Source organism: Falco naumanni, chromosome 7 (assembly GCF_017639655.2).
Source record: "Falco naumanni isolate bFalNau1 chromosome 7, bFalNau1.pat, whole genome shotgun sequence".
Taxonomy (NCBI): Eukaryota; Metazoa; Chordata; class Aves; order Falconiformes; family Falconidae; genus Falco; species Falco naumanni.
This window is the reverse complement of record NC_054060.1, coordinates 62,286,539-62,308,568: the sequence shown is the minus strand read 5'-3', so window position 1 is coordinate 62,308,568 and position 22,030 is coordinate 62,286,539. Positions and strand designations below refer to the sequence as shown.

Genomic DNA, 22,030 nt, shown 5'->3' with positions numbered 1-22,030 from the left:
AACAACAATATATTAATATTCTATGAAGAATATGAAATGTCACACCAGGCTTAATTTTTTTTTTCCACATTCATATTCTGAACATACCTACAGCATGGGGAAAGCATTCTGGAATAATAGTCAGAACTTTATTATTGCCCAAGGAAAACAGGTAAATTTTCAAAGATCAGAATGTTAGTTCTCTTGGGATTAAAGTTTAAAGCAAAATAACTGGCACAGAGTACTTGCCACTGGATACAGAAATGTAGAAAGGGTATCTGTTAATATTAAATAATATCTGTGTTTGTAGCACCACCACCAGTATACCTATTAGGGAATAAAAGGCTTTAGAACAACAATGTAAACTTTACCAAGAGCCATATTTTACATCCATTAAAGCAGAAATTAAAGCCAACTTCCTCTTGAAAAAGTTACAACATAACCTTGGGGCCAAAAATGCCGGACACAAGTGAGCTGACAAGGATGGTACAATTCTGTTTCTCAGTGGGTTTGTTGGCTGACACAGCTTTGTAAGCATCTCTGCACAGCTGCACACTAACGGCATCTTCCTCCACAGTTTTCAGTTTTGTTCAGATACTTTCCACCCATCTCTGCTTGTACATTTAACACGAATGTGGTGTTTCATGAATCTGGGAGGCTGGCTGTAGCTGGGGGAGAGTTACTTGGCTGGATTCCTGGCTTCAAATCTTCTGCTACAGAGATAACTGCATTTCGTGAGGTGTTGAATCCTCCACTGTAGGCACAAAAACATGATGAAAAAAAAACTTACCTAAACCTTACCACCTGAGGCTATCACCCCACCATGCAAAGACAGAGAAAATAGCTAGAAAGTCACATTTTTAACCAAAAAAAAAAAAAAAAAAAGTAGAAATAAAGAAATAAATGTACTGGAAGGTGAAAACAAATGCTGTCAAAAGCCTATATTTACAAATGGTTAAAAACACAAAGGTACTACTACTGCCTGAGGATGGTGACATGCCAGAAGCATCTGAGAGCCACCTATTGCCTTGATTCTATATTTGATTACCAAAACCCAACAAAACAACCAAAAAGTGATCTCTGAATAGCAGTGGATTGTATAACCTCATCGATGAAAAGGTTGTTCTCTAGGCAATCGGCAAACGCCTCCCATTTAGCCACCTTTGCTGATTCAAGGCATAGCAGAATTTTCTGTGGTGATTTTTCTTTATTGATCTTTACACAAAACTTAGTAACAATTGCACATTTAGAAAGTCTGTGATGATTAAGAATAAATACGTGTGGTTTGACCAGGAGAGAGTGGAACAAGGCTCCATGAGCCCTTTGAGGGACACAAGGTCTTTACTTAAAGAGTGCAACACCACACTTCTCTCAGTTTCTGATGTTGTCTTCAGCGCTTTCAATCCCAACAGCCTTATGGGAGACAAGTCATGAGGAGAAATGCCAGCTATGGCCGGCACAAAGAGAGCAGTCCGGGAGCCGGGCTCGGGGGGGTGACCAGCCAGCGGGCTCGTGGTGGTCCTGGGCTGGCTCCTGCATCAGAGTGCCGAGGCTGTGACCGAGTGGCTGCCCTCCCTGGCCGTCTGCATGCCCTTGAATGCCAGCGAGGCGGGGATGTCGCAGCTGTGAGGGGACAGCGGGGTGCCTCCAGCGTGCTGCCAGCCATGGCTCGCCATGTAGCTGGATGGGGCGGCGCTGTATGTCATGTAAGGTGACACTTGGGCTGGTGTGGCATAGGGAGGCATGGCTGGCGCTGACACAAAACTGCTGACGGCCGGGAGGCCGTTGGGTGCCTGAAAGGAAAGGGAAAAATGTTTCTAAGAGAGTAAGACACAGCGGAGCTGCCATAAAGAAACTGCCCTCAGATGCTGCTGGGGCTTTATACAAGAGCCGGGGCTGGTGGGGACACCCAGAGAGACTCCATAGCCACGCTGGGTTTCAGGGGCACAGTGGCCCCCTTGTGCTTTGCTTTTAAGACCCGTGTCAGCCCTGCACACCTCTCCCAGCAGCCTGTCCCAGCCAGGGACCAGCAACAGGCGTTTAGGGATCACACAGTGGGAGCAGGGCAAGAACCGCCGAGCCCCTGCATGCCCCTCCGCCTTCCCACCAGCTGCTGTTCACAGACTCCTTAAGCCCACGTTGCACCTAATCATTACATTTGAGAGCTACTGGAGGTATTTGTGGTGAGTTTGTCCCATCTCTTTTGCTGAGCACCTTCATCCTCTTGGCAATGGGTCCCATGGGTGGGAGCACATGGGCTGTAACATTTACCCATCTTTCCCAAATCTCACATGGGGTGTCGGTTGTGGCGGCCAGGCCCTGGCAGGTGGTGCTGTCACAGTTTAAGCTGGGTGTGCAGCGACCACAGCCATTCCAGTGACAAGAGAGAGGGAGCCATACCAGCGCCTCACCTACCCCAGCCCCGGAGCAGGGTGGGCTCAGCCCTGAGCTGCAGTGGGCAGGCGCGGGCGCAGATCCTGAAGCAACATTCCCTGGAGCAGAGAGGTAACAAGCAGCTGGGGGAGGTGGGAACATCTGAAACTCTTGGGTAACTGTTTGCTCAGAGCATGAGTCAGAACTATAGTAGTATTATTACTATTGATGATGTCTTTTAAAAATCTGTTTTCTAGGTACTTTGGATATAACCTTGCAAATGTTCTTTGCTCACAGCTTCTCCTGGTTTCAATAGGGCTTCTGTGCACAAAACAATTGCAGGGCTGGGTCCTTTCCTGCAAGCTATTTTCCTAGGTCCTTCCGTAGGCTGGGGAGAAGGGTTTCTATTTAAATAGAGAAGGGAGAGTCCTTCAGGCTGCCACAGTAGGATTTCACAATGAATGACTCCTTATTTAAATAAAAAGTCTTTGGTGGTTTATTTCACACCCTGTAAATGCTTCTTCAGCAGAACAGGTACAAACCAAGATCATTCATCTTGCTTAATTTTTGATTTGTATAGTGTTTATGTTTTAAGAATTGGGACGGTATTTTTTCACAGAAGCATTTCTTATCTGAATATGAAAGAACAGGTATCAATTCAACAAATCGTATAGTATCTCCCATTTTTAATCATCTGGTAGCACCAAACCCAACCTAGATAGTGCAGAGTTAAGAAATGAAACAGGCTCTTGTTTCTGCTAAAGCTTCACGCGATGTTAACATTTTGCTTGTTCAGTTCCTGTCTGCATTGCACCTGCTTTTATTTCCAGTATTTACCTCCATAAATGGCACTGGCCTGGTTTCAGGCTCATGAGTTTCCTACCAGTGTAACTCACAGTTCCCCTGGCTGGACTATCCTCTCATTGCCACTTGGGAAACCAAGCCGTAATCCCGCTGGAGTCAATATAAATGTGTACAATGATCTAAAACAGCAGGAGACAGTGACAGGATACCGGGCACAAGCCTCCAATAGGTGTATTAATTAGTACAAAACATACAGCTGCAGCAGCAACATAATTGTCATTCCAAATCCATAAACACTTTGTTGAAGCTGAACTTGCCTTATTCTTTTGAAAATCCAAATATGTGACCTGACCTTCAACTCCAATTACACGTCCCCTACTGTGTCTCAGAATTACACTTTAGCCTCAGCTCTAAATATCAGCGTTTGCAACAATACTAATTAATACAAACCTTCAAATAATTGCACTGTAAATTAGTACACTTCTTAAATCACATGGAAAATTATTTCACTGACTTTACTGGAAAGTAAAAGTGTGACAGGCCCTAAAAAGCTGCTGTTCTCCGAGCTGCCTGCCTCTTCCAATGTATAAAGTGCTTTTCAGAAGAACGTGAAACAAGAACAAGAACCTTTCCGGGTTTTATAACAAACAGCAACAAAAGGCTTTGCACAGAGACAGTAGAGCCGTTAGAGCCAGGCTGTAGCACTGAGACATCAAAAGCCACAACCCAAAGATATCCTGCACAGCACCCAAAAGGGGTGCTGGAAGCAGGAAATACCTGTGGCAAGTCCCTGAAGAGTCTCACAGCCCTTGGGAAAGCACAAACCTCCAAGCCCTGAACCTTGGAAGAGGGTTTTGGGCTCTGTAAGGCCACCCTGCTCCTCCAGGCTTGCCCACTCCCAAGCAGGCTGTTACCAAACAGTGGGCTCAAGGCTGTGCCTGGAAAGCCCCATTTTAAGTAAGATTCCTCACTGAGTGGTCATGTCCCATGAACCCTTGACTGTGTTTTTGAAAGGATTCCTCCTAGGCTGCAGAGGAGGTACATGTCCCTCCAGTCTCCTGTGCCGTCACCGCTCCCCTCTACCACGTGTGGCTCTGGGAAAAGCCAGAGCCACCCTCTGGCACAGGGAAGAGGAAATGTTTCCCATATGCTGTACAGACTGCCATGCTGTAGGATGCTCTCCAACCACTGGCACTTCCTCTTAGACCTCTTTGGAAAAGGCAGATGCTCGAGCAGCCTCTCATCTGAGGAAGAGCAAGACTATAAATGTATCCTTCAAAGCTGTGCATAGTGCTGCATTATGCCAAGGGGAAATACCACAACGGCTGTGCCCAGCAGCTCTCCCCACCCCACCATCACAGGCCAAGGGTACATGGGTGGAGAAAGGCAACTTTTGGTACTCAAGAAATCCAATGCTGTGTCCAGGCAAAAAATAGAAAAATCCCTGGAGCTGATGACTCTGTGTGTACCTGTAAATAAGAGAGGACATGGCCAGTTCTTTGGCCCTGAGGTTGAGCATTGCCATGCCATACCCAGCCACACAGCTCACCCGCTCTGTCCTGGCTTCTGCCAGGAACAGGGGGCCCTCACCCATGCAGCCTGTCGGGCAGGGTCCCCAGGCTATGCCCTGCCTGATCCCATGCTGGGGCAGTGTCTGGCCACCTGTGAGAGGGACGAGGCTAGATTTGTGCCAGGCAACGTGCCAACAAGCCACCTTTTTGTTGGTCCATCAGTGCTCAAGCCCATGTCCTGGTCTCCTGCAGCTCCTACAGATGAGGCTGCCAGGGGCTTCTCAGCAACCAAAAGCTGATCACTTTGCACAATTTGGGGCAAGTCTGAGCTCCTGAGCAGCTCACATTAATGCGGACATTGCTGATATATATTTAATCTAATCATATATATGTTCCCCTAGTTCTATTTATCATTGTGTGGCCTTTCTCAGTATGGTCCTATGGCACAAAGTAAAATGAAAATCTCTGAACTATAATGACTGAGGAAGCCCTCTTTTGTTACTGAATTACATTGGAGGTGCTACTTAAGTTGTTATTGATAAAGCAGACGGGACTTGACTAAGGATTCACTAGTTTTTGTAAAAGCTTAATTTAAAAGAATACCTATCCTGACTTGTAACAGACAGAAAAACCCTTTTACCCACTTCCCCTTTACGTAAATTACTTAAATACTAACAACTGTGATCACTGTTGTTTTTATAGTGTCTATTCTGAATGTGAGAAAGATCTTGCCCTCATACTGAGAGCAGGACATGGAGGCAGCTGTGCAGGGACCACCAGTTGCCACCTGTCGGAGAACACCAATGCTGGAGAGCTGTTGTCGCTGCCTCGCTGAATTAATGAGCCGTTCTTACTTCTGTTCCAGTGCTACAAAGCTTTACCGCTCACAACCATGGTGAGGTGGACACCAGTGGGTGCCTTCAGCCAAGCAGGCAGCACTGGGATGGGTAAGGACTGGCGCAGCACCGAGTACGGATCTGCCCCAGGGGAGGCTTGTGCCATACCCCAAAGCAGCCAGAGGCCTCCTCTGGACTTAATTTAAAGCTGAGGGGATAAAGAAAACCTCACCTTACGTGATTTACAACTATGCTACTCCAAAAAAAAAAAAAAAAAAAAAATCCAAAACCTGATTTTCATCGCTGACTTTCATCAGTGAAGGACCTGACCCAATAAGTTTAACCGCAAGAGATTTTACTTCTAAACAGCTTTAGATACAAAGTGTAGGTTATCAGAAGGGTTGAATCTTGTCTGTCAGTCTGGCACTTTTTACAAACATGACATTCACTTAAAATAAATGGAAGGGATTAAGTTCCATGACCCTGTATATACTGGATGAATAATTCATCCTGCAGTATTTCAATCAGAGGAAATGAACACCAAAATATAAACATTCATAATTAGGAGTGCAAGAACCCCATGGTGTTTATGGATTTTAAAAACCCTTAGAACTTGTTTTAAGTGCAGAGCTGCTTGAACCTGGTTTTTAAGTTTTATAAATATTTTTTTTCTTAATTTAAACCATTGCTTTTCAAGGGAAATCTAATTTTTAAAAGCAAACAAACAAACATGTAGTTCTATCTGAACAAGAACCTCTGCTGTGCAAGTAATAAGGGTTCCTGTTTGAAAGCCCTTACTGTCCAGCTTCTACAAAGACCAGAGAGAAACGAATGCTCTGAATTGCTGTTTCTATCAATGTTTTAAGACAACTGACAGAATAAGTGCTTCCAAATTTCAGAGCTGTGTTCAAAACCTAGAACACATGACCTCCCACCGATTCGTAAATTCAGTTAAACATGTTATCGCAAAGATACCTGCAAAACGACAGTGGCTGGGTCAGGATCACAAGCTGGGTCTGGTACCTTTCTGCCAAGTTACCGCTGATATAACCAGTGCCACTGAAAGGAATATCCAGGCCAGAATTCAAAGCCAAGGTGGACATAAAGTCTTGCTTTAGGTCACATAAAATGGTGCTGCTGAAACAAGCGGACTGCATGTTATTTTCATCAGTGAAGGAGTTGGTTCAGTAGCTTTAACAGAGATTTTTAGTTTTAGACACTTTAGGTACCACACTAACTGGAGATGGCTTTTATTGTCATCATTTTCAGTCAGTTTGAGATTTGGGACACAGAAAGGGTGGTGGATGAAAAGCAAGACTAGAACCAAGCTTATATGGGATTTTCTGTGGAACAAGTAATTTCCATTAGCCATTGGGACTCCTGAAAGTCAGAACAGTTCCTCTCTAAACCAGAGGTCACCACCACACACACCTTGATTTCTGTTTTGAAGGTTATGCTGGTACAATATGTCACACAGCTTCAGCTTCCCCTCTCCTGCATGGAAAGGAGAGACAGGGCACAAGTTCCTGAACAAACTTCCCAATCAATCCACGTCAGACAAACTACCTGGCTTTTTGGGGTTTTTTTTCTTCCCCTGCCTTGGACATGTTAATATCAGAGAAATACACAAGCTAGATTTCACTTTCAGACATCATGGTATAAATCCAAATTCTATATTGTAATTAATTGATATTATTTTGTTTTATTTCACCCCCTTCTCTACTATTCCTTCTCTGCCTTTTGCTTGCTAGATATGTGTTCTCTCAGCCTCAAAATGAGACCTTGTCCTGTGATCCCTTCCCACGTGGCTTCTAAATGTTTCAAAAAATAACCCAGAATCATAGCATTCAAAATCACAGGCCTGCATTTATGTTCGTTATCATCAATAGCAATAATGCAAATTATCTCATTTCAGGTTTACGTGTATACAAACAAGAGCAGATTTGATGCTGCAGGTAGAGGCTAAAGTAAGTGTCTGAAAGGACGTGAATGATTCTTGTTTTAAAAGTAATTATTTCCAATTATTTGAATCACTTGCCTGTAATTGTTACAATCTTTTTGTTAAATAGATAATTTATTGCATAGACTAAGAAAGTATGTTTTGTAGAAGTATTCTAAAGGTCCATGAAAAAAAAGTGTTTCTGGAGAAACAACATAGGCTTCAAGCTCAAGTTAGCTAATTCATGAGCCCTGATGAGCTTGGACAGTGATCCAGCCCCAACTCCCCTGCCGGAATCAGCAGTTCAGCCTGCGTCGAGACCTGGGCAACACACCTCTAGTGAATGAGGTTGCTGTTTCATTTGCATTTCTCAGATCTAACACTGACTTGATGGAACAAATCCTTCCTGCCCTTGGATCAGCTAGCTCAGCGCACTGCCTTGATCCTCCAGCACAGAGCTTTTCCCCAAGAGCAAACGAAACAAATCTGCCGAGGTATCACAGCCGCCTCAGAACAGCCGCTGCCCAGCCAAGTGGAGGACTGGCAGCAGCGCTAGCCACAGGGACGCTGCTGTAGCCCCACGGACAGGCATCCTCCCACCCCTCATTTTTCACAATGAAAAACTTAAAATAATTTCTGGAAACACTGGGTCTTTTCTGATGTCCTGAAAACACAGTCACAAAGTGGCTACTGGAGAAATAATTTTTCCACAGCAAAGGAAAAGCATAGCAGGGAGCAAAGCTGAATATCTAGTCCTTCAATCAGAAGAGCAAATTACCTTAAAAACCCAGAGGATAGCTCGTGTTCTTAGTGACGTGCACATAATCAGTCAAAAAGGTTATGGTAACAACACTAGGAGCAATCAAACACAAACTGCAAACATAAAGGAAGCAAACATGCTAAATCTCCCTTTTTAATTGGAGGTTAAATACGATTTATAAATCAAACCAACATACAGGATCCCAAGGGAAGAGTAAACAAATTTTCCAAGTAAAACATCAGCAGCAGGCCTGTAATGGAAATCTCATTTAGGAAAATGGCATTACCTAAAGATGTAATGCATCTATGTTTCTTTTAAAGTTTTAAAATTAATAACCTTAAATAATATTTTGGTAAAAATTGTAGTTAACTAAATTAGGGGTGAATTCTGAAGCTGCTATTCAGTGCTATAGAGCATCATTGGGAAAAATGGCATGATCCTACAAACACTCATTCAGATCGGTGTCCTGCTAAAATTAATGTGCCTACGCAAGTAAGTCAGAGTTACCTAAAGACGAAGGATTGCAAAAGTGAGTACTGAGTAAATTTATGATAACGCTTTTTATTAAAAATCTTTTTAAGAAAAATATAACAAAATTGCTAAGCTGTATGTGAATAACCTAGTTAGAGTTGACCCTGCAAATCAGGATTTGCTGTCTTTTTATAATGCTGGGGAAAAATCTTGCAAAAATCTTTTCATGTTAGAGTATATATCCATGTTATTAGATGAATGAACTTATTTTACTGAACATATTCCCCCCTTTGATTTGCTATTAATTTCACCGCAAGCAAAAGAAAATAAAACAAACTGAAAAAATTAGGACTGTCATTAAATAATTTTGACATCCAAAAATTCTTGAACAGAAGGGGAAATATTTTGTAGGTAGGTTATTACTTTGAAACATACGCCTTTATTTTCAAGAAAGACTGAACAGCGGTAATACATTGGGATTGAGGAGCTTTTAAAATAACACATGGGCAAGGGCCTTAGAGTTGGCCTGTTGCTCAGCTGAGCTGGGTTGAATCCCAGAAGGCTGAGCTTTGAAAAGTGGAAAAAGACCTTGCAGGAATGGGGAATTACAGTATTTCTCTTTCACTGTAAGTCGTATGAAGCAATGCTGGTATTCTGGTTGAAGTCACAATTAAAACAGAGTTATTTGCATGCTTGAGTGCTTTAAGATTCCAAAATAATTAGCTACCCAATCCTACACAGTGTCTCTTACAAAGATGTCATTTTCTTTATAGTTACTTCTCCCGTTACTAAATTCAATGCATTACAATGTACTGCATGAGAAAATCATGCTACTTCCTTCTGAAATAGTGTTCATTCCCTTAATAATGAGCAGATCCCATTGCCCACATTTAATGTGCTTTTTTATTAACTTAAAGTTGTTTCCTTTACTTATAGACGTCCCCAGCTGCACTGAATAACACAGAAATCAGATAATATCAATTGAGTGTTTTAACTATAGTTGCGACATGCATCAAGATCACTCTTAATTATATTTTCTTATCAAATTTTAAATCTTGGCCTCTTCAGGGAAATAAAAACCTGGTTTTGGAAATACGTATGTACACACCATCACCAATCCCTTCCTAAAGGAGCCAGGGGCATTTTATGTCTTTTCCAAAACAAACCACAGCAGAAACAAAAGAAAGGAAAAAAAAAAAACCTCTTTCTCAGAGGCTGAGGAATCCACTACAAAAACAACAGAGAAAGGAGAGGTAGGAGGAAAAGGCACAATGGAGACAAGGCTGACGGAGGTTGTTGTAAAACCTAAGCGCCCTCTGAGGGGAAAGGGGGGAGCAAGGGTTTCCAGTGCTGCTTCAGAAGAGGGATGGGTTTACAGGGTTTTCACAGTGAAGTGAGATCTACCGCATACAGCACACCAAGCACACACCACTAAGTCCACCTAAAATGTCTCCCAAATGTAGATTATCATGCAAAGTCTGTACTTCACTGAATGATTGCTTTCCATTCATACTCCAGTTTAGGGAGCACAACATTAATGGAAGTCATCGCCTTCCCAGTGAAGGTGCTGGATCTTGGGATATATTCTGTTATTTAGCAAACCTCAAAACGAGACTGCCTCAAAGTGGAGTGAAAACAAATTCTGTTTGCTGTGAGCACAAACCTTGACTTTAATGACAAGGACCCAACCTGAGTCTCCCTTAGACAGATACACTGGCCTCATGAGATGACAGCTCAGAAAAAAATCATGCCATATCAGCAGACTCCCTTGAGCAGGAACTAACAACAGACTCACATAGTTTCACAACAGATTTGCACAATAATTCACCCTTAGTATTCTGGCAAAACCTGCAGTCAGGTAGGGCACACATAGATGTTAAACAAGCCGATACAGTGGAAGGAATAAACATTTGTTCTTTCCACGCTGATGGTTAAAACTGTGATGTAGTAGCAAAAGGTTTTATGAAAAATGCTTTCTCAATCTATTTAACAATATATCGTAATTTCAGTGTGGTGTTATTTAAATGAAACTGATGTTGGAAGAAGGAGACTTAGGGATGCAGAGACGTCAAAGGGATTCTTGATGGCTAGAAGCTAGGCAAATATGGGGGCAAACTGGTAACATCCCCACTTTGGCCTCTTCAGGGAGAGCCAAAACAGCGGCCCCCTTTGCCTAATAAACCTCTGATGCTGCAGAGGCGGCTACTTGGAAGCTGGTAAAGAGTGAAATCACAGCCCATCAAATATTGAACGCCCGTGGTCGTTATGGCTAGGTACGCAGGCAATTCCAAAGAGCTGATAAATTGCCACAGCAGACAAATTCAAACACACCATCCAGAAGACTGAACAGATCAAGTCCTATCTAATCCCCCTGCCCCTGGCACTCTGCTCCTTGGCTGTGATACCTATTTCCCACCACTCTCACTTTTCAGTCCCTGGTCCTCTTTGTCATGGCAGAGCTCCTGGTGGGTTGGGGCCCTTTGAGCAGAGGGTGCTCAGAGTGCAGTTTGCGTGTCATGATACCATTCACTCACCTCTCTGACTTTCTTTATTAGTTTCATCCGGGTGGAGTGCCCTGAAGCCATGTGGGTTGGTGGGCAGGGCACTGTGTTTTGGCCGTGGAAGCAGGTGGCCAGTAAGAGGCAGGTCTCACAAATGGGGTTCGAATGGGGTGCCATCCAGATCACCTGGGAAGGAATCGGGTGCATGTAGTGGGATCAGCTCATGCCCCTCACCCACAACATGCAATGACATGGATGCCTAGACCTCGAGCAAGCGATCTTAGTGACAGTATTTGAGTAGCAGGCACTGGTCTGGAGATCCTAACGAGAGCGACACAGAACCAGACAGTCTCCAAGCCAAGGTCTGAACCTCTGCACCAGACAGGAGCTCTGCTAACAATTCTGCTAGGCACCACAGCAAGGAAACAAAAAAGCACCTCTCCTCAACGCATTTCCCACCCCCGCCCTGGGTATGAGTGGTGAGCAGGCGGTCCAGACCTTTATCATTGATGGATTTTGCACAGACCCATAGCAGGAATCCAACCACCTGAATCCTGAGTTAGAATACAAGATGCCAAATAAGAAATCTGTGAATTAATTTTCAATAAATAATCTGTCATGTAATTGGCCATAACATTTAAGGTTATATTTTCATCTTCTCTCAAAAGAAATTACCATATGTTGTGGGTTCTAAGCACTGCAGATAAAAACAATTACAGATGCTTTGACTATTGCATATACAGTTCATTGTTCATCTACAATCAAAGATCAGGAACTAAATGTTTACATTGCCAACATTTTCTGCACAAATAATTGTCCAGAATTGCACCCACAAGTATTTGCAATCATTTGCCCTAAAATGGAGCCTTCCCTTTATGTGCTGACAGCACACGGTGCTCATGACCCATCAGAACGCAACCAAAGGACGCAGAGTGCTATCGCAGCAGAGCCCAGAACTCAAGCCACCAACAGCTGATGAAGTTCAGCTAAGACAGAGGTGAAGTGGTGGCTGCTTTGGGGTCTGCTCGGTATGTCAGAGGAAGACTTCACTCAAACCATGGTCACAAGCCCTTCTGAATTAGGAGTGTTTTCAGCAACACTGGTAGGATTGGGATCAGGCCTCTGGACAGCGTACCCTTTCCAAGAGCGAGCCTGCACTAACCACTTGCTCTCAGACCCCCCAGTTACAAGCTTTTTCCCGTTAATGAGTATCAGCTCCCTTTGGCGATGCACACATCTGCTTCCTGCAATGTATGCAGCAAATAATTCTGAAAAAAAAAATATTTCCAAAGCTATTTGCCTCTCAACAAATCATACAGACATACGTCAGATCTTCTGCTTTTTCATACATGTGTAAATCCAAACCACAATTTTTTCAGTTTGCATGTCAGTGACTTTAGCCCAGAAAGTCACAAGCATCAGATGTCTGAAAACTGCATTTTAAATATGATACATATTTATTACATGCTTTCATTTCAAATGCAAGGTACAAATAGTTTTGTATTTCGGTGATTTCAGCTTTTTTTTCCTTAATACAGCTGCCAGTTGAAGCTGTGCAATGCATAAAATACTCAGAATTTTCATCCTTTGTATTAATAATATAATTATCTGTAGAAGCCATGCCCCCACTGCCACGCTGAATTTGTCTCTCCCTATTAAATACTGCAATATAATGAGCTCTGTATGAAATGTGTATGACCTAAAAGCTCTCAGAAAAATCTATTTTCAGTTTCTCTGATTCACAGTCACTCTGTTTGCAAAGCTCTATGACAAATTTGTGAATATGATGCACCAGGAATATATAACGCAATTGCTTATGTATAAATGACAACTTGGGACATCAGGTAATTCAAAAATGAATAGGAACTTGACAAGGCATCTTTGTGATTTCCTCGGGAACATTTGGTACAGAATCCCGGTCTGCCAGTCAGAGCTTTCAACTCCCCAAACCCAAATGCCGAACGACGTCGCAAACAAAGGCCCCAGAGACACCAGGAAATCCATAATACTCCAAGTGAAAAATGTTCTACATCCAGAGGTTCAGTTTCATGTTAAATGAGCGTGACTGCATATTGCTGAGGCAAAAACGTGAAATCTTCCTGCCTTTTTTCTGGAGCCCTTTCCTAGGTGAATTCCCTGATGTGTGAGGCAAGGGGTGAAATGCAGCCGTTCGAACCCATCAAAGTGATCAGCCTTGCCTGCCGGCTGACAAGGCTGTGAGGTCACTAGTTTTGCCTAAAAAAAAGCCTACAGGATCCCCTGTGTTAAAACAAATGGATGTCATTTAAAAGGAGGGATCAAAATAACATCTTTTAAAAGCACAGAAAACCTTGTTCATTGGGCTCAGTTTTTCTAGTCTTCCCCATGCAAAGCGAGTTTCCAGGGGATTTCTTGAGAAGTAAAATATTATCTTCCATAATTAAGGCTGGGGAACAAGTCCTTCGCTCCCTAGTAGCTATGCCACTATTTGCAAGCTGTGGATAGGTGAACCTTGAATGTTGCTGATGCTTAAAATGTAGAGCTGCTATATGTTGGAAAGGGCAGAATTCCCTATCACTCACACAAAATCCTTTGTTAATGTGCTTCAGAGCACATTCCCTCTGCTCCTGTTGTGTAATTGGAAAGCCTAAGTAAAACACGCACGCTTGATTCCCTGCTGCTCTACTCCTCTTGTAGGCGCCTCTGACTTCGGTAATACAGACATAAAACTGGAATATTACAGCACAGTCGCTTCTCTTCTCTGGGGGAAATCTGCTGGCTGCCTCCTTAAGACCCAGCTTTTGTAATGAGCTTTGACCAAAGGAGATGAGGAAAATAGCATTTACCCCGGAGCCCAAGGACAGAGCCTATTTCACCGTAGTCCTTCTGGCATATAAATTGTGACAGTGGCTTCCCCGTTTTTCCACCGTTCCAGATACCCCTTTGCTAGATTCACACAAATGAACCAATGTTCTCTCTTGTCTCCTGCTCATCTGTTTACACCCAAAGCGGTGCACACTGTAGAAGACTATAACAAGATCCAAGGAGTTCAGAGACTTCTGGTGAGACTTTACTGTCACAGACTGTCACCCCAGACTCAGTGGGCTTCAGCGAATGGGCAGCTAGTCAGTGCTACGTGCAGCAAGAATTTGGTTCATAAATTCTTTTAGCACCTGGTTGGAACAAATCTTTTTGCAAAAAGAATGTTGCAAAAACTGCAAAAAAACACCTTTTCACATCCTTATTTGACACAATTTTTTTCTGCATACATTCTAAAATAGCAAGGTAGTAAATTTGTGACAGATGAAACAATTAATGTACATGTGAATGAATTCTCTGGTAAGCAAGTCTGAATACTACATGAATAGACTGGTCTATACATTAGAACTTTCCAAAGCCAAACTCTATTTATCTATATTATTACAGGGAAAAGGGGGAGAGGGTGGGGAGAATCTCCTCTCTGTCTTCTTTTAATGAGCAGGGTCCTGAAAATGACCTTTTGGATAAATACTTTTTAGCTTTTCTGCCCTTTTAAACTCTCTGGACAATGTATTTTGATAAATTAATTCCATTTTATTAATAGCAATTTGCTCCATTTTTAAATAGCGAGTATGTTTAAATTACATTTCTCAGGTGATCTGTCAGGTTGAACAAAACTTGACGACTGGTAATGACAGTAGAACAGCAATATATAATGAAGATGAAAGCATAAATACTGAAAGAGTGAAAAAAGATAAAAAATAGTTTCCAACACCAGCATTGAAAATAACCCAATTTACGTAACATTGCTCCTCAACACATCTGTTGAGGCAAATGAGATTCCAACAGAGGCAAGTGGTTTATAGCTTGGGAGCCTGATCCTGCAAATATTTCAGCAGAACCGTGTGAAGAAGGCCCAGGCTGGAAAATAAGACAAGTCAGCCGCAGCACAGCTGTTCTTAACAGAATAATGACAAGCTATTTCCATCATTTTTAGTAAGACCGCTAACACTTTGTTTTGTTTTGTTTTTAAAGAAAATTGTGGATGGATGAATATTAACTCTAAATCTAACTCTATCTTTAACCATACACGTAATCCTATCCTACAGTGCACGCTATTTGCATTATGCAATGACCAGAATAATAATGGGTTAATAGAAAAATGTAACACAAAACAAACAGGATAGCTTTGAGGGTGGCATACTGTTTGCAAGGCAATATATGTAATAAAGTGGTGGTTCGCTTTTGGGGCCTACAGTACTTCCCACTCTGCCTCATCCGCCTCTTTGCAAGCATCCCCGCCGTTTGTGCTCCGCATCTTGAATTCGAAAGGGTCTGATCCTGCTACTCTCAGCACCGAATACGAGCTACAACAGTCTCCTCGACATGGAATCCAAGACCAGACACAGAACTCGAAAGCTGTGTCCAAACCCTCTGTCTCTGAATGGGAACACACTAAACATGAGCCCGCGGTTTTTCCTCGACTTCATTATAAGTGTAACAAGCGAGTGTCCGGGAAGTCAGTGCAGCTGGGAAACCTCTGATACCTTCTGAAATGTTTCCATCGCACGGGGAAAAAAAAAAAAAGTTTTCAAAACCTGTGCTTTCCCAACGAGTAACAGTTGAGCCTTTTATAGCTTTTCTCCTGGCATGGGATTTGATTAGCAAGTACAAAGATTTAGACAGAGATTTATTAAGTAACAGTTATATTGTGTTGTAATTAAAACGTAGGAAATTCGCCGTCTACTTAAGCGTTTAAAAATGCTTAATGTAGGAAGCAATTACACCTCATTTTCAAATTATTCCCCTGCCTACAGAGCACGCTGCGGAGCGGGCAGAAGGCGGCTCTCGGGGCGGCGGCGGGACGTGCCCGCTGACACGGCACGGCACGGCACGGCACGGCACGGCACGGGGGTCGGGGCCGGGCCGGGAGCAGCGCCCCGGGGGGCGGCGCGGCGGGGGCCGGGCGCCGGGCGGCTCGGCGGGCGGGCGGCCGGCGGCGGCGATTCTCGGGTGTCTGCTGGGCGGGCTGTGCCGCGGCGGCGGGGGCAGCGCCGAGAGCCCGGGGCGGCCGGGGTCGCCCCGCCGGCAGCCTCTGGGCCAGCAGAAAGGCGGGGGGGGGGGCTACCGGGGGGGCTGCGGCGGCTGTGCCGAGGGGGGGAGCGGAGAGGGGAGCAGAGCAGGGAGCCGGGCTCTGTCCCGACGTGGCCCGTCTTGGCGGACCCGATGGCAAACCAAAACCGAGGAGAGGCCGGCACCGGCTGCAGCCCGGGAGCGGCGGCCCGGGGCGGGGGCCGCAAGCCCGGGGCCGAGCTCAGGGACCCTGCGCATCACCGCCCTCCCGCCCCCCGCGCTTTACCTGGCTGTACTTGGCCTCCTGCTCCAGAGAGCTCTTCTCCAGCCCGTTGACGGCGTGTTGGGCCGGGGGGGGGAAGCTGTTTCGGCCCAGGCTGCTCCATTCCTCCACCTTGGGGCTGGGGTAAGGCGAGGTGTCGCTCACTGCTGGGAAAGACGGAGGGAAGGGGGGGTTAGAGACAGGGGCCGGGATGCGGAGCGCTTTGCTCCAGGCTGGGGACGGCTCCCTGACCCCACGGGCCGCGGTGCGTGGGGCAGAGCTATGGGGAAGCTTGTCCCGAGCCCGCTCCACCTTCGCTGAGCCTCCCGACAGCCCCTGGAAAAGGTGATCCCAGGGGGAGAAGGGAGTCGGGTCCCTCCGTGCAGCTGATGGCGGCGATCGCCAGCCGAGCCCGGAGCTGGCCGAGTCTTTCCTCCCCGCGTCCCTACACTGGCGGGACGGCACTTGTCCCCCGGGGTGTCCGAAGGGGATTTACGGGAATCGCCTCCTCTGTGCGTGTGTGCGCGAGTCCGAGGACAAACGATACCCCCTGTTAGAAATAACCCTGACGCGGCTGCAGATGAACCGGGATCCAAACAAATTTGGGAAGAAAAAAAACACAGGAAAGCAAAACAAACAAAACACAAAAAGACATTAAAAAAAAAAAGGAAAAAGAAAAGAAAATAAAAGGAAAAGGAAAATAAAAGGGGGGATAAAAGGGGGAAGGGGAGAGAGAAGTCCTGTTATTTACACGCGCATCAACCGCGGCACGGGAATACCGGGCTGTTTGCAGACGGGCACGTTCTCCGGGCCCCGCTGGGGACCCCCGGGGGCACAGGGCTCCCTCGAGCCCCGCCACCGGCCCAGCGGAGCCTGCGGGCCCGCCGTGGGAGCGGGCTCCCCCGCACACCCCGCTCGGCCCCTCGCCGAGGCTGGGGGAAGGCACAAATCTGAAGTTGTCTTAAGAAATTGAGCTCTCTCGGTGAGCGCCCTTTTCTGCTGATCTCACACTTTCCCATGAATAGGGGCTTCCTTTCCGTGTCAGCAAGGTCAGTTTATCCTATAAATCAAGGGCGAGCAGCCCCCATCTGCGGCATCGGCCGCTCGGCAGCCCCGGCGCTCTGCTGGGAAGGGGAGGAGGGAGGTTTTACATGCAGAAAGATGTGTGCCGTGCCGAGGGGGACGGGGCAGATACCGAGGCACCAGGCAGGACCGTCGGAGGCCTGCCTGCCTGCCAATGTGGTGTTAATAAAGGAGGAACTCACTTAAAAAAAAAAAAAAAAAAAAAAAAAAAAAGCTCCATTTCTCATGTGATTGTAATGTTTGTAATGTTCTCATTCTTTTTAATGTTCGTTGCCAACACTACCTCTCCCCGGCACAGAGCAGAGGTTGCCAGGCGTGTATTTGTTGAAGTCCACTCAGAAACACATTTGTTTGTGCCAGTGTGGGCTGAGGATAAAGTTTATATCGTGAAGCAGAGGGCGAAGAAGGACCAAACTTTTATATTTTTGTATGTACGAATATAAATAAAAGATATTTGTGTGCGTGTGTTTTGCTTGAAAAAAAAACATACCACTTTTTTGAGAGCAGAAAAAGGAAATTATTCTGCATTGCCTAAAGGATCAATTTGCAGTTGAAGTGTTGCTGGAACCGGATTGTTGCCGCTAAAAACGCAATGAAAACAGAAATCACGGGGCCCCCCTCCGCTAATTGGGGAGGGAAGAGCGGGACACAGACATCGCTGTAGGCAAAGGTTATTTTAGACTGCTGTTTTAACCACTTTCACTGTTAGTTCACCGGCAGAGACCGAAATGGAAAAAACGTCCCTTTCTTTGCGGCAAAGCGTAGCGAGCGGCTGGGAGACGCTACGCAGTTTCCAGGCAGAGGAACAGAAAGAAGGTGGAAGGGGCAAGAGAAGCAAGTCTCGGGGGCTGGGTTTTCCTGGACCACCGCTTCGGAGGAAAACACAGCATCAGAATGCAAGCAATTAGGTGACATTTGAACTTCCTGCCGGAGCAAATTTGGTCTGATTGCGAAAACTAGAGAAAATGGACTTCTCGGTAACGCCAAGGCGGCGCCTGTGACTGGAGGGCGGCAGCGAGCCTTGGCCGGGGCCGGGGCTGGGGCCGGGGCTGATCGCGGGGCCGGGGCCGCCGCACCCCGGGCCGCTCTTGCCGGCCGAGGGCGCAACTGCTCGGGTCGCAGCGGCAGCGGGGACGGCCGGTACGTACCGTTGGCCGGTCCCCCCGCAGCCCACCACCCCGGGACCTCCGGTCCTGCCCGCGTCCCGACGCGCATCCTCCGGTAAACTGGGGCTGGGGACAACGCGAGAGGCTTGCCGAGGCAAACCACCGAACCGCCTCCCGACCTTCGGCCAGGAAGGAGCCCAGGAGCAGGGGACCAAAAGGCTCCGGTCTTGCCTGGCTGCCGCTGCGGCCCCGGGTCCCTCCTCCTCACCTTGGTCTGTGATGGACCGGATCCCCAGGATGTCCGTCACCGAGTGGGAGGACGGCCACGTCCTGGGCATGGCCATGGTGCTGGGGATCGCTGGCACCCCGGGAGGGGTGGGCACCTTTGCTCCCGCAGCAGCGATGGGGCTGGGGTAGGAGTAGATGTGGTTGTAGGGCAGAGCAGGCTGTGGGGGCGGCTGGTGCTGCTTGTAGGACTCGTAGTGACTTTGCTGAGACAGGTTCCCGATTTTGTTCCGGAGGATGCGGCTGATGGAGCTGACCGACGGCACGTTGTACTTGTCACACACGCCATCGGCCAGCAGGCGATCCCGGATCTCCCAGGCGAAGATGCCCGGATCCCTTTGTTTGTAGGTCCGGATATGTTTTACCACCGTGGGGGTGGTGACCCGAGGCTTGCTACCCCCGATAGCCCCCGGTAGGATGGAGCCTGTCTCGTTGTAGCGGGCCAGGATTTTGCTGACACAGCCGTGGGAAACGCGGAGCTGCCGGCTGATGTCACACGGTCTGATACCCAGTTGCGCCAGTTCCACAATCCGCAGCCTGATGGCATTGGGCAGGGGTCTCCCGTTGACAAACACCCCCCCGAGCTGGTTCACTTCCCCGAAGGCAGGTTCTGCAAGCAAAGGCACAAACACACCCGTCGGACACGGCGAACGGCTCAGAAGAGGGCGTCTGAGCTGCTCCCCATCACAAGGCAGATGTCACAGCTCGGGGACCCCGCGGCCACTCCACACATGCTTCTTTATAATAGCGCGGTGCCCCCAAAATTGGAAAAAAAAAAAAAAAAAAAAAAAAAAGAGAGAAAGAAAGAAAGGAAGAAAGAAAGAAAAAGAGCAAGGGGAGGGGGCGGGAGGAAGAGAGGAAAAAGAGAAAAAAAAAAGAAATAAAAACCCTGGCAACAAATGTCGGAGCTCTCTGGACTGTGCATCAAGCATATTCCAAAAAAGCACATACCAGAGATGCAAAACGAGATCGCCCCAGCAGACAAGTCAGCTTTGTTGCCACAGGAAAAAGGAACACGGAGAAAACAAAAAGAAAAGAAAAACATTTTCGAAGACGTGGGGGAGGGGGAGGAAGGGGAAAAAAAGTAGTGGAGGAAATTCTTTTACATCTTGGGAGAGGCAGGGGCAACGCGGTGCTTCTGAGTGAGGACTAACTTTTTAAAGACCGTTTCTGGTGCTGTTAGCGCCTCTCGCTTAACAGCACAATTACACCGGGCTGTAAACCAGACGTGCTAAAACGTTAACTGCGAAGATCGTTGTCAGGAATAATATACAACGTGCCACAGGCTCCGGCCATTCGCTCGGCTGCGATCCTGCCTCGCACTCGCCTAATAACATTAATAACAAACCGAGCCGTCATTAGCTTTCTCTTTTCCCTGCTCCTGACCCTTAACGTGTTCTTACAACTTGTAGGAACACGAGCAAAGTCAATAAGGGAGCTGCGGCGGCGGCACATGACGGCGCACGGGTGCTCCCCCTCTCTTGACAGCACTTGAACCCTCCTGCAGCGCCCAGCACTTACCCATTCCTCTGAGCAGGACACCGCTGGGGCTGCCCTAAATCCCAGGCGGACACCTATGCCCAGAGCCAGGCTCCCGGCCTCCCGCGCTCCCGGCCGCACTAGCCCCCGCGGCTCTCTGATCTCCACCGCGGAGGCAGCAGGGGCGTGAGGGGAAAAGGGCTACAAGGAAATCTGCTTCCCGGCGAGAGAGCCTTGACTTCTGCATTTCAACCTCAGGGCACCGTGGGCAGGGCTGGGCTGGGCAGGGCGCCGCAGCCCACCGCTCCCCCGAGCCCGCCCCCGGGGGCGGCCCCAGCGCCCAGCCGCCCGCCTAATGGCCGGGGGAGATGACGGACAGCGCGGTGCTGGCGGCCCTTCCGCTCTCCCTCGCCGGCGTGCTCGGCACCTGGGTCCCCGCCACAATGGAAATGGCCATTTCCTACCTGCCTGGCGGTAAGTTGCGCGGGAAGCGCAGTTAACGCCGGGGCGGCGCTGAGCGCGGCTGGCGCTGGCAGGGCATCGCTCAGCGGGGGGGCCGGGGCGGGCGGGCACGCAGCCCCCGCGGGGCCGGGGCGCCGTCGGCGGGCAGGGCCGGGCAGAGCAGGGCGCAGCACCCGCCACCCGCCGGGCACCGGCCGGGCTGCCGCGCCGCCCTTCCCGGCCCTTCTCCCCGGGGGAGCGGCCGGGCAGGGGCCGTCGGGGCCCGCAGAGCGGTGCCCCCCTCCCCTGCCAGGCGCAGCGCGATGTCTTGACACAGGCGCGGGTTCCCCGCGTTGACTTTGCGGATGCGGGAGAGAAGTTCGTCCTTGTTTACGGTCGCCTTGTTGTAATAAAGCACTTTTCTCTAACGAATATTTCGCGGGTGGTGTACCAGAAGGCTGTGAACGATGGGAATTGAGTCATTTTTGGTGGAAAACACAAACCGGTCGGGAAGTCAGCTGCAGCTTCCCTTGCCCCGGGAGGACACGGGACGGGGCTGGCGGCGACCGGGCATCGAGATGCTGATGGTCCCCGGCCATCAAAGACCGGCTCCGGTTTTTCTTTTAATCCCCACACTAAATATTGCACCGCGCTTGACTGTAAAATGTCAACTCCTCGCAGCTGATTTCAGCTTTATCAAAGACACTGCTACATATTAACAGTTAAAAGAAAAACAGACAAAGCTGGTAGGAATTAAGGTATGTGTGGGTCGCGGCGTGTTTGTGTATGTGGAAGAAGTGTTTGGTTTGGCATTAGGTGTGTGGATCCTGATCTGTGAGCTTGTGTGTGCCTCTGACATCCATGCCACATACATCATGTTGCACACAGAGATCATGGGCTTCCCAATTCCAGCCAAGAATTTATCACATTTTCCTTTATTTTTTTTTCTGAGACTCTTTTTTGTTTGTTTTGGTTAGCTAGTTTGTTTGTTTTAAATATAGTCTGGAAGATACAGGATCTGTAAATTAAATAAAACGTAAAAAGAAATAACGCGGTGACCCGAGTGCACGAAATGCGAAATTGATGTCAGTGGTGTGTATGAACACTGCATAAATATTATTGTAATTGAAATGTTTGTAAGATAGTTTTAGGAAAAAAAAAAATTAATT

General features: G+C 47.2%; 1 protein-coding gene across 2 annotated transcripts; it reads right to left on the bottom strand.

Annotated features, from left to right (window-relative positions):
• Positions 1 to 892: 892 nt before the first annotated feature.
• PAX9 (paired box 9) lies at positions 893 to 20,634 on the bottom strand. 2 transcript variants are annotated; one of them, XM_040601384.1, is made up of 4 exons: positions 20,463 to 20,634; positions 18,925 to 19,551; positions 16,492 to 16,634; positions 893 to 1,772 (listed from the first exon to the last, which is right to left on the bottom strand). In XM_040601384.1, the coding sequence occupies exons 1-4, from the start codon at positions 20,464 to 20,466 to the stop codon at positions 1,518 to 1,520; spliced, it is 1,029 nt and encodes a 342-aa protein (XP_040457318.1). In that variant the 5' UTR covers positions 20,467 to 20,634; the 3' UTR covers positions 893 to 1,517. The 2 variants fall into 2 exon arrangements, with proteins under 2 accessions (XP_040457318.1, XP_040457319.1); XM_040601385.1 differs by having other exon boundaries at positions 16,492 to 16,631.
• Between the last annotated feature and the right edge of the window lie 1,396 nt (positions 20,635 to 22,030).